Below are 11,443 nucleotides of genomic sequence, written 5' to 3' on the forward strand. Positions count from 1 at the left end.
TTCCCCCGCTTCTAATTAGAACGTTTTAAGTGTCCTTCTATTTTTACTTTGTAAAAAAAGAAAAACTGATCGTCTCATCCTTAGTTTCTATGATTTTTTTTTTTTGTTATTATTGTTGCTATTACTATTATCATCATTATTCTTCTTTTTATAAGGGATTTTGAAAAATGATTATGAATGCGAAAACCATGTTATGGGATTGTGAACTATTTATTGGCAAAAAAATAGGTGCCAGTTGAGATACTTTGTTAGAATAAGTGAAATGGATGAAAATAAAGGGAGTGTTGAAGTAAAATATGTATTCATAGTGATTCGATGTTCATAATTTAAAAAAATAAAATAAAAAAAAAAAATCACTTAACAGGGTCTTGTTGAGCTTACAGAAGCAATGATCCTTCGAAAGTATGCCTTCAAAGGAATTGAAGTTAGTTTTGTTATAGTTGAAGGAATTGAATTCCTCAGCAAAAGCGCGTGAACAAGTGTGTTTTCAAATTTTGTTTTGGAAATCGTGAAAACAGATAAAACATTCAGAATACAGGACAAATATAAAACAAGTATGCTTTTACAAGAGAAAAAGAACATACCTTGTAGACATTCCTCAAAGCTTCCTTCTCTGCAATCCCACGAATCGCCACAAACTATTGAAATCTTCCTCGAACTCAAATCACATTCTAAGATCAATATCAACTATTGAGACACCACCACCGTGTCTTCCTTGTTATTCTCAAGACAAAGAATAGAATGGTGGGATCCTTCTTGTTTTGGAGATCAAGGGAGAGAATATAGAGAGATTGAGATTTTTCTTTTTGGTGTTGAGAGTGATTCTCTTCTAATGTTTTGTATCTCTCACACAATCAAAGAGAAAAATGATGGATTGAGAGATGATGAATGAAGAGGGAATTATAATTCCCCTCCATCATGCGATTATTCTAGTTTTAATACTATTTAAATAATATACTAAATCTAATTTAATATATAATTAAATAATATTATTAATTAATTAATAATTATATCATATATTTAATTTAATTTGAATCATATTCAAATAATGTTCTCTCACTTAACCTATGGTTTTAATATGAATCTCATTCATATTAATTTTAACCTGTAGAAAAAATTAATAGTTCTAAGAGAAATTTTCACAGTTAGAAAAAATGTCAAACTATTTAAAAAATGGAGGAAAAAAGTACTGATATACACTGATAGACTATCAGCCTCTATCAGTGTCTATCAGTGATAGACTTGTATCAGTTTTTTTCACTATAATGTCAATGATAAACTTCTATCAGTTTCTTCACTGATAAAATTCTATCAGCTTCTATCAATGATAAACTTCTATTAGTTTTATCATTGATATAACTGATACAAGTTTATTAACTTCTATCGATGATAGACCTGTATCAGTTTCTATCAATCATAGTATCAATGATAAACTTATGTCAGTTTCTATCACTAATAGACACTTATAGACTTCAACTAGTTTCTATCAATGGCAGAGTTCTATCAGTTTCTATACTGATAGTCACTCATAGACTTTTATCAGTTTCTATACTGATAGTCACTCATAGACTTCCATCAATGTCTATTGATGATAGACTTGTATCAGTTTCTATCACTGATAGACGATGGTAGACTTCTATCAGTGTCTAACTGTGATAGACATTGATAATAATGTCTATCACAACTATCTAAAAGCAACAAAAATCAACTATTGCATCCAACTTCATGGGTCAATTAATTTTAACACCGAACTTAATAGGTGTTCGAGAACAAAAAAAAATTAACCCAAAACACCCTAAATCTTACCTTTAATGGCCAAAATCCGGCGAACTCTAGCATCGGCAGCGACAAGACAACTGTAATGAGGATTGGGCTACATAGATATAAGAATTAGAGAAAGAGACTCGGGTAGAGAGAGAAAATCAATTCACTGGCGCGCGATGTACAACTAGATCTACCTTGTAGACCCAAATGACGCTGAATCGACGATTGGGCATGAATGTGGTGGCTGCTGGACGTTAGAGTACGTGGATTAAAGAAAGAGACCGATATCAGACCAAAGAATAAGAAGAAAGCATGTGGATAGAGAGAGGGACCGAGATCGGATCGAATAAGAAGTGCGAAGATGGAGAACAACGGTGAAGACTCCATTGAGTTCAAATGGAAGTTATTGGCAGAGGGTATCCTCCAAATGTGGTTTTGGTATAGAAGTGGGGAGTCATTCCAGCATGAGCAAAAATTTTATTTTTAGGGTCTTTTAGAAACTCTATAATTATCGTGACGCGGTTGCTAAAGCTCACCACCGAATAAGGTTCTAACACCGGCAAAAAGAAGACATGAGGAGTCTGAGCTTAGAGGAGCCTATGCATAAGAGAAGTCGGGGTTAGGCATGAGACATCTAGGCTTAGAGGAGCCTAGTAGAGATTAGAGGACCCATGAGAAGACCTTGGCCCATGGGAAGCCTAGTGGTGGCTTTGAAGACCCATATGGAGCTTAAAGAGAGCTTAAAGGACTCACAGTGAGAACATAGTAAAGCTCATAAAACTCATGTGGAGAGCTTAAAGTGAGATCAAAGGACCCATTAAGAGCCTAGAAGGGCTTATAGAACCCATAGGGAGAGTCTAGTGGAGCTCAAAGAACCCATGGAAAGCCTAGGATGTTGGGGTTGATGTCCTAAATCTCCTAGGGTCCTACAGTTTGTAAACCTTGTATGAACAAACTTGTATGTGATTAATAATATTTGATATTTTATTCACTTTGTCGAACATCCAAGGTTATCATTGTAACTTAAACATATATGTGGAGACATACAAATGAATCATGTTTAAGTGATAACCTAAATAGTCTGTAGTATATGGATAAGGCTGGGTACTTTATCCTTGTGACACTACGAGTATGGCATGCTTTGTAGATGTTACAAATGTTGTAAAGTGCTACAAATGATCTGATCTTGATCATTCATGTATTAGACATGCGAGTGGGGATATTCTATATAAAGAAGTTTGTATAAGACCAGACCATAAAATGTCTAGTCTCATTATATAACGTCATTCATAATAAAGACTTTCATTTCACTAAGATGACTATAGGTAACATGACATTAATCTTGAGTGAGTTGTGAACTCTTGCCTATGAGGGCGGCCTTTTGATTTGTATAGGTAAGAGTGTCCAGATCGCCAACTCAACAAGCCTATCATTTTGGGGATTCGTCTGATTGGGGAGCTGGGAACTCAACTACACAAGATGGAATTCACTCCTTCACTGAAGCAGGGGTAAGTAGATAAAATGCTCCCTTAAGGGCTAATTCCGAGTTTTGAACAATATGGCATCACACTTTCTTCTGGCTCGAGAGAGGTTCAGTCATAGTAGGACTATGATCCATTGTTCATTAGAGGAATCAATGGTACTTGAAGAGTTAGATGTAACTACAGGGGCAAGACAGTAATTTGGCCCAACTGTACCTACAAGCAATTTTGTGAAGAGTCATCGTAGTGTTGATTGGTTATATTCAATAGATATAAAAATATATCTGTAGTGCAAAGTGTGCAGCTGTTGGTCTTTAGTGGAGTGTCCGACAGTTAACAGAGGGTAGATAATGTTGTTAGAATTGGTGTCCTAATTCTCCCGGAGTCTCGTTGTTTTGTAAAGATACACATTGTTTAATGAATAAAATAAGTGTTATTTAATTATGGCATTTACTCATATCCAATAAACAAAGCTCCTTGATTATCGTATGTGAACTTAAGCATGTAGTGATATACAAGTGGATCAAGACTTAAGTGATAACCTAAATAGGTCTGTAGTATAAGGATTAAGGTGGAATACCTGATCCTGGTGACACTACAGATACGGATCGCTTTGTAGAGGTTTGCAAGTGTCATAAACTACTACAGATGGTAGATCCTGACCATTCATGTAGAGACGTGGAGCGGTGGTGTCCTATACAAAGAGTTTGTAGAAGACCTGGACCACGAGATGACTAGACGTTGTATATAATGCCATTGATACTAGAGACTTGCATCTCACCTAAATGATCATAGGTGACACAACCTCAATCCTGAGTGTTTTGGGAACTCCTACCTTTGAGGGCGGTCCTTTGATTAGTATGAGGTAAGAGTGGCCAGATTGCCAACTCAACATGCCTACCATTTTTGGGACTTGTCTGATATGGGAGCTGGGAACTCAATCCACAATATGGAATTCACTCCTTTCCCGAAGTAGGGATAAGTAGAGAGATTGCTCCCTTAAGGGCTGATTCCGGGGCTTGGACATAGTGGCCACAACTTCTCTTTGGAAGAGAAGACCCAGTCATAGTAGGACTATGATTTATGTTTATTAGAGGGATCAGTGGTACTTAAGGAGACAGATGTAACTACATGAGCATAACGATTATTGGCCCAGCAGTACTTACGAGCGATTTGTGAAGGGTTGTCGCACTGCTGATTGGTTAAGATGGACACATAATATATCTGTGGTAAGGAGAGTTCAGCTGTCAATCTTTAGTGGAATGCCTAGCAGTTAACGGATGGTGGATCCCGTAACTAAAGAGTTTAGTCAGTTATTCACGTACCGTTGGAACTTCGAGCTACAGGTCCATGAGGTCCCCTTGGTAGCTCAATGGATTCAGTCGCGTATCAGTTTTTTATGTTGATTTGAAGTGTTCAAATTGACAATAGGTATTTTGATTATATATGATATAATCGATATGATGTATGAGATACATCTAGTGGAGGATTGATGTAAATGAGATTTACATTAAGTACCATGAAATAGAAAAAGAACCATGGTTTATATGTTTCACGAGATGAAATATTAAAACTATAGGTTATAAATAAGTTATGATAAGTTGGTTATCATTTATGTTTATAATAATATTAATTATTAGATAATTAATTCTTTTCTTTTAATAACCATATGAGTTGGTGGTTATTGGATCATGGTAACCGTAAGTTTAAAAGGAAAATGGTTTCCTATTTTCAAAAAAAAGTTTTTTTTTACAAACGATAAAAAGTTTTGAGTTTTCTCTGCACACAAAGAAAACTCACGTAGTCTTCGAGTAAATTCAGATTTACAAACAACGGCTGGGCGAGCTAAACGATCGTGCAGTGGCGAGCTAAACGATCATGCGGTATTTACTAAACGATCGCATAGTTTTGCTAGATTGATCGTTGGCCCAAGGTAAACGATCATGTAGTGTCTGTAGGCGACAGACCGAGCTAAACGATAGACTAAATGATCACATAGCTTTTGCTAGATTATCGCATAACTTTATCTAAATGATTGGGCATCGACCTATACGATAGGTTTCCACCATCTTCCCACTTGCCCAGTCGTATACGCGATCGTCGTTTCCTCCTTCGTCTGCCTCATACCAAGTCCAAACAGAGTCCACCCTCTGGATTCTCACACCGAGAATACCAAGGTCACATTTGTTGGTGGTGTCAGACTCAACTCGACATCGTCAAAGTTTTTCTGGAGGCCGTTCGTGGTGCTTTGGAGGCTGTTCGTGTTTATGGAAGAGTTCGTGACCGAGAAGATCATTGAGGACGAGCGCGAAAAGTTCATGCTATGTTGCGATCGTGTGGGTCGAGCGTTCAAGGTTGCTGATTGTTCGAGCGGTCGCGCAACGGAGCGTGGAGATGCATCTTCATTTGTGCGTAAAGTTTGATCTCTTTATGCATTTGTTGTTCATGCTGTAATTTCTGTATATTAATTGCATAACCGTTTGTATTTAAGTCGACTGTAAATATATGTTCATTTATAATTGTAATTTGGAATAGTCTTGTTCCATTGCTCATGGAAATCTTAGAATCCGATTTCCTTCAAATGTAATTAAAGAGTTTAATTAATTATTCACATATCGTTGAAGCTTCAAACTATAGGTCCATAAGGTCCATTTGTTAGCTCAAAAGGATTTAGTTGAAAATCAGTTTTTTGGTTATTTTGAATTGTTCGAATTAATAAGAGAGAATTTAATTATATATGAGATAATTAAATTGATTCAATTATATTTGATATAATTGGCATAACGTATTATAGTTTAATTAGAGGAAATAAATATTTCAATGAGATTCAAATAGTTCTCAAATTTTAATATAAATGTGAACATTAAATGTCATAAAATAGAGAAAAAGAACTATAGTTTATATTGTATATGATGCAATATTAAAACAATAGGTTATAAATATAATATGATAAGTTGGTTATCATATTTATTTATATTATTTTTGGATAATTAATCCATTTTTTCTCTCTAACTACCTTAATGGGTGGTTAAGCAGTTTAAAGCAAATGGAATAAATAAAATACGATTCTATTTTCTCCATAATCTGATCTACACGAAAAAGGACAAAGCCTATATGATAGACTACACGATCAAGAAGTTTCTATATACGATACAGAGTTTCTTCAATGTTCTTCCTCTTCCAAACTCGAAATCCCTCCTAACCAAAATAGTCAGAGTCCACAACTCCTAGGTTTTCACTCCGAGTATACCGAAGGTTCCAAGTGGTGGTGTCTTCCTTTTGATTCATGAGATTCTTGAAGAAAGTCTTCAGGGTTGTTGTGTTCGAGTTTGTGACCGTTCGAGTGATATACAAGAAGAAGTGTTCTGCAAAGGTATAATCTCTTGAACTCTATTTCTTGGTTAAAAAACATGCTGTAGTTTTACTTAAAATGCATAATCTGTATGTTTGTTGTAAGTTTGTGTTTTCAATCTAAATGGAATTTGGATTATCCGCTTCCGCTCATGGATCTCTTTGTAAACGAGTTCCTTCATAGAAGAGCTTAGAAGACCCATAATGAGACCTTAATGGAGCTCAAAGGATCCACGGGGAGAGCCTAATGGAGCTCAATGGACCCATGGGGTGCTTAGAGTGAACTTAATGTACTGATAGGGAGCTTAGAGAGAACTCAAAGGATCCATAGGGAGTTTAGAATGAGCTTAGAGCAATCTTGGAGGGAGTCCAATAGAGCTTAGAGGACTCATGAGAGACCTTAAAGCAATTGACTTTTAAGCTTATCCAAATTTACAAAAGACATGCCATGAAGGAAATGTTGAGAAATTGAGTGCAGGGTGCGCATAAGCTTCAATTGCAATAATGACATAACCGTCGAACGAATATCAGCTCAACGGTTCCAAAATTGATGAGAGGGCATTTACGAGCCCGAATATTAGTTACGCTCTACTATCTTATATAAGTGCCCAAAGCCATTAGTCGGAAGTACACCTAAAATAACATACTATTTTGTATTGTCAAATTATTCACAAACTCGAGGCTGACTTGAGCGTTGGAATATGTGTGGCTTGACACAATACCGGTGCTCGATCACTTTTATCTTGTAGGTACTTGGACAATTTTCCTTTATAATACAAATTTACGATCGATCTAGTTTTGGTATCAACAAATCTCACTCATTATGGATGGAGGTTGATTTTCTAATTATTCTTTTGATTTTTTTTATGGGTGAGGAGTGTTTTCGTAAATGAAACACAATCATTTTGTTGATGCATTCTGGTTTAATTTGACAAGTTTCTCTTTGCCAATCGCCAAAACAATACAACGATACTAGTCGCCCTCGAAGATTCAAACCTATCAAAAGCTAGCTTCAAAACCACCCAAATCGAGTGGATAATTATTGTCCTTAATAATTTTTTCTTTTAATAATAATAATAAAAAAACTCTTACTGTTTCTTATGTTTATCCTACTAAACAAAGGTGTCAGTATATTATTGATAATGGAAATGGTCTCATAGTTGTAACCCATGAGACAATAGGCTATGAAATTTCAAGTTGGTTACAATAGGCTCATCTCTCTAACCCTTGAGACATGTAGGAGAGAATCCAAACATAAATTTCAAAAATAAAAAATAAAAAACGAAATTATTATAAAACAAGGGTTAATTTTTATGGTATGATAAAAGAAATGTGACAATACGACTCTAGTAATATTTCAAGAGTCCATACACCGCTTTCTTCTTGAAAGTTAGAATCCACCTTCATATATGAACTAAAATGATAATAATAATAACAAGAACAATGTAGGTTGGGAATATTTTTTTTTTATTATTATTTCAATAATAAAATAAAATAAACCTTTTAGTGCTCTATTATTAAAAAGAAGAAACACCTTTAAAAAAAAAGTAGTTTTGTCTTCTAGATTTCAAAAATACTTTAAGATACACTTTAAAGAGAAGAACTGTGAGTTGTATGAAAAGTGGTATAGAGCAGTATGAAATTCAGTTAATCTTGATCTACCATAAATATATAGTGTAGATTTTCCAAATTAAATCATATCATAATTTGATCCATTTGAGAATAGAAATTGCTACATTAAAGTTCGTAGATAATTATTAAGTTTGTCGAATTAGTTGACTTTTATATATATATATATATTTATTTATGAGAATTTTTCGAAAAATGTCAAACTATTTACAGAAATGACATAAAAAAAAATATTGATAAGACTTCTATCAGTTTTTATCATTTGTAATAAACTTCTATCGGTCTCTATCAAAGAATATTAAAATTTTACTATTTTGTGTAAATAATTTTACTTATTTTTTATTTTTATTTTTTTTTGAAAGATTGTATTAGTTGCTTTAGTTGGTGGATTACCCAAAATGTTGGTAAATTTGATCAGATTTCCGAAAGGAATAACCAAAAACCAAATTAGCTTTAACAAATTGTTCAAAACTATTAAATCCTATATAATTAAACTCCATAAATTTAGATTTCTTTTGATCTAGCTTATTAATTATTATTATTATTTTTTTAATAGAAAATTGATCTTTTAGAGTCCATATCTAAACCATTGTTTTATATATCTAGATCTTTGAAATTTGGTTAAAATTGTAAAATCATTTTAAACAATAGATTAAAAATAACTTTGTAAACTAATAACAACAAAATTAATTAGGCAACAACAAAATCTCTTTTTCATTCTAACTTGCAAATTTGCCTATTATCATCCATGGAAGACAAAATTGAGGAAAATTAAGAAAATAAATTTTTTTAAAAAGAACATATTCAGCATTTAAAAACTCAATAAAAATGGATATAAAAAAAGGAGATCCTTCTCTTGGAATTGATGATTATATCACATCCAATTACATGTACAAACTCTTTGGGTAATTAACATAATTTTCAACCCATCTCGATCAATTACATTATCCCCCACAAGAATAAATATGAATAATCACCAAAAAAAAAAACCCTTAATTCCCTTATTTATTTTGGGTCTCGACTCTTGATCATCAGCCCCTCTTCTCTCTCTCTAAGAAAATCAAGATCTGATTTTTCATAAAAATTTACATGAGATCAAATTTGGTCGGATCATCGGAGAGGCGGCCGGCAGCGGTGCACTCCGCCGGCAAATACACGGCGGCTGCGATGAACTTTCACAACTTTTCCGATGATCATAAAAAAGAGAGCAATATTTTGGGGCGCCCTCTAATCCCTTTTTTCTCTTCCTTTTTTTTTCTTTCTTCACACTGATCCACAGCCCAAACCTTTGGCTTCTGATCCTTTCATGATCCTAAGCTTCTTGCATGAGCTCATGAACATTCTACAAAATTTCATATAAAATCTTTAATCAGTCTATTTATAGAGAAACAAAAATTTACTCACTCAAGTTAGTGTTTATTATTTTTTAGATCGTTTACTCGTTTGGATGTTATAGAACCACATATTACATAAATATAAATTGTTATTCAATAATCTCAAAACTAATCGATAATGAGAGGAATAACTCATATATTTAAAATTTCTGTCTTTTTAATGTTACGGTTTCACTGTTATTCCTATTTCTTATATACTTCTAATAATTTTTCGATATTGATTCAAAATACATTTTTTAGATTCTATCTTTTTCTATATTTAATAAAGTAAAACTACTAATGCATGCACTTTATTTACGTAAAGATTTGGAACTTACTCCCATGGAACATCGCCAACGAGCATCCAATCGCCATCTTTATCTTCATAAGTCGGAACAAATTCCGACCCATTATACCCTTCTCTCTCACAAAACTTGCCTGAAAAAACATTGAAGAAAAAAAAAATCTATAAACTTTCATCCTTAAAGAGATTGATCTCAAGATCTAAGAGAGATTATATTTAAAAAAAAAAAAATACCAAGAGAAAACTTGAACATGTTCTCCAAAGCTTGAAGAAGGTCCGGATATCCTTGATAGATCTTAAGATCAACTTTCCTTAGAAAAGGAGCTCCATCCATGCTCACTTTTATGAACATCCCGGTCGCCGCTGCCGCCGCCTCGTCTTTCTTCTTTGCTTGGAAACAATTCTTTCGAAACGATCTCACCGGCGGCCACCCCACAACTTGTGCCCTATTAAATATAAATCTTTTTGTCAATTTCTATTTTTTTCTATAATAAAAAATAAAACAAAATTCTACCTTCTAATTTTCTACACTCTTTCATGAATTAGAAAAATTAACTAAATTATTATTATTATTATAAAAATTTAGAGTTCAAATTTGAATTTCTCAATCAAATTAATTGATTTTACAGTTTTGGATCTTTATAATTTCCAAAACGTTAGAATTTGATCTTTATGATTTTAATAGCCATATAATTGGATAAAATTTCATATTTGATTAAAAAAAATCTCAAAAATAGTCTTTATGATTTAAGTTGTAAATTTTAATCATAAATATTACAGGAATTAAATTCTGAATTTACCAAAATATAAGTGCTTACTTGGTGGGCGGGGGATTTTCTTGGTTGCATTTGGTGGGATCGGAGTTAATTTCCCGGCGGGATTCCGGCAGGTTCTGGTCGTCGGACGGCAAAGCTCTTTTGTTGGAGTTGGCTCGGTTGATCGGAGAAGATTGATCGTCCGGCGAAGTTCCGGGCAGACCCAATCGGAGCTCGGTGGCTTCCAAGTTGAGATCTTTCTCGAAGGCCATTGGTTTTGTTTTTTTTTTCCCTTTCTCTGAAATGGGTTTGTTGAATTTTCTGATGGGTTATTTTTTTTTTTTTCTTTTTCTCGGGAAACAAACAGAAAGTGGAGAAGAGAATCGGAGTGGAAAGTGGGAAGAGGAGAAATGGAATGCTTGTTGGCTCAAATAACACCAAACGTATTTTATAGAAGTCGATTAAAGCAAAAGGGCCCATCATTTCCCCACTTCCCTACACCGTGCGTGTTCATCACGCGCTCTATATTGTGGTTGAGTATTTTCACGGTCATCTTACCTTTCTATTTCATTTCATTAAATCTTAAATTTAACCCTCTAAAATTAAGTTTTATCAAAATTGATTAATACTAATATTTTCTTTTTAAAAAAAACGATATCATCCGAATATGTTTTTACAACTTATAAGGAGAATATTAATAAAATTTTGGGAATAAAAACAACAACAAACAATATACACTAACTAAATTTAAGAAATTTTGAAGGTATAAGGAATAAAATTGAACAT

General features: G+C 33.7%; 1 protein-coding gene across 1 annotated transcript; it reads right to left on the reverse strand.

The window, feature by feature from the left end:
- Nucleotides 1-9,060: 9,060 nt before the first annotated feature.
- LOC120079037 (auxin-induced protein 22D-like) lies at nucleotides 9,061-11,084 on the reverse strand. Its single transcript, XM_039033219.1, has 4 exons — nucleotides 10,721-11,084; nucleotides 10,137-10,348; nucleotides 9,937-10,036; nucleotides 9,061-9,567 (listed from the first exon to the last, which is right to left on the reverse strand). The coding sequence occupies exons 1-4, from the start codon at nucleotides 10,927-10,929 to the stop codon at nucleotides 9,489-9,491; spliced, it is 600 nt and encodes a 199-aa protein (XP_038889147.1). The 5' UTR covers nucleotides 10,930-11,084; the 3' UTR covers nucleotides 9,061-9,488.
- Nucleotides 11,085-11,443: the final 359 nt, after the last annotated feature.

Source organism: Benincasa hispida, chromosome 6, assembly GCF_009727055.1.
Source record: "Benincasa hispida cultivar B227 chromosome 6, ASM972705v1, whole genome shotgun sequence".
Taxonomy (NCBI): domain Eukaryota; kingdom Viridiplantae; phylum Streptophyta; class Magnoliopsida; order Cucurbitales; family Cucurbitaceae; genus Benincasa; species Benincasa hispida.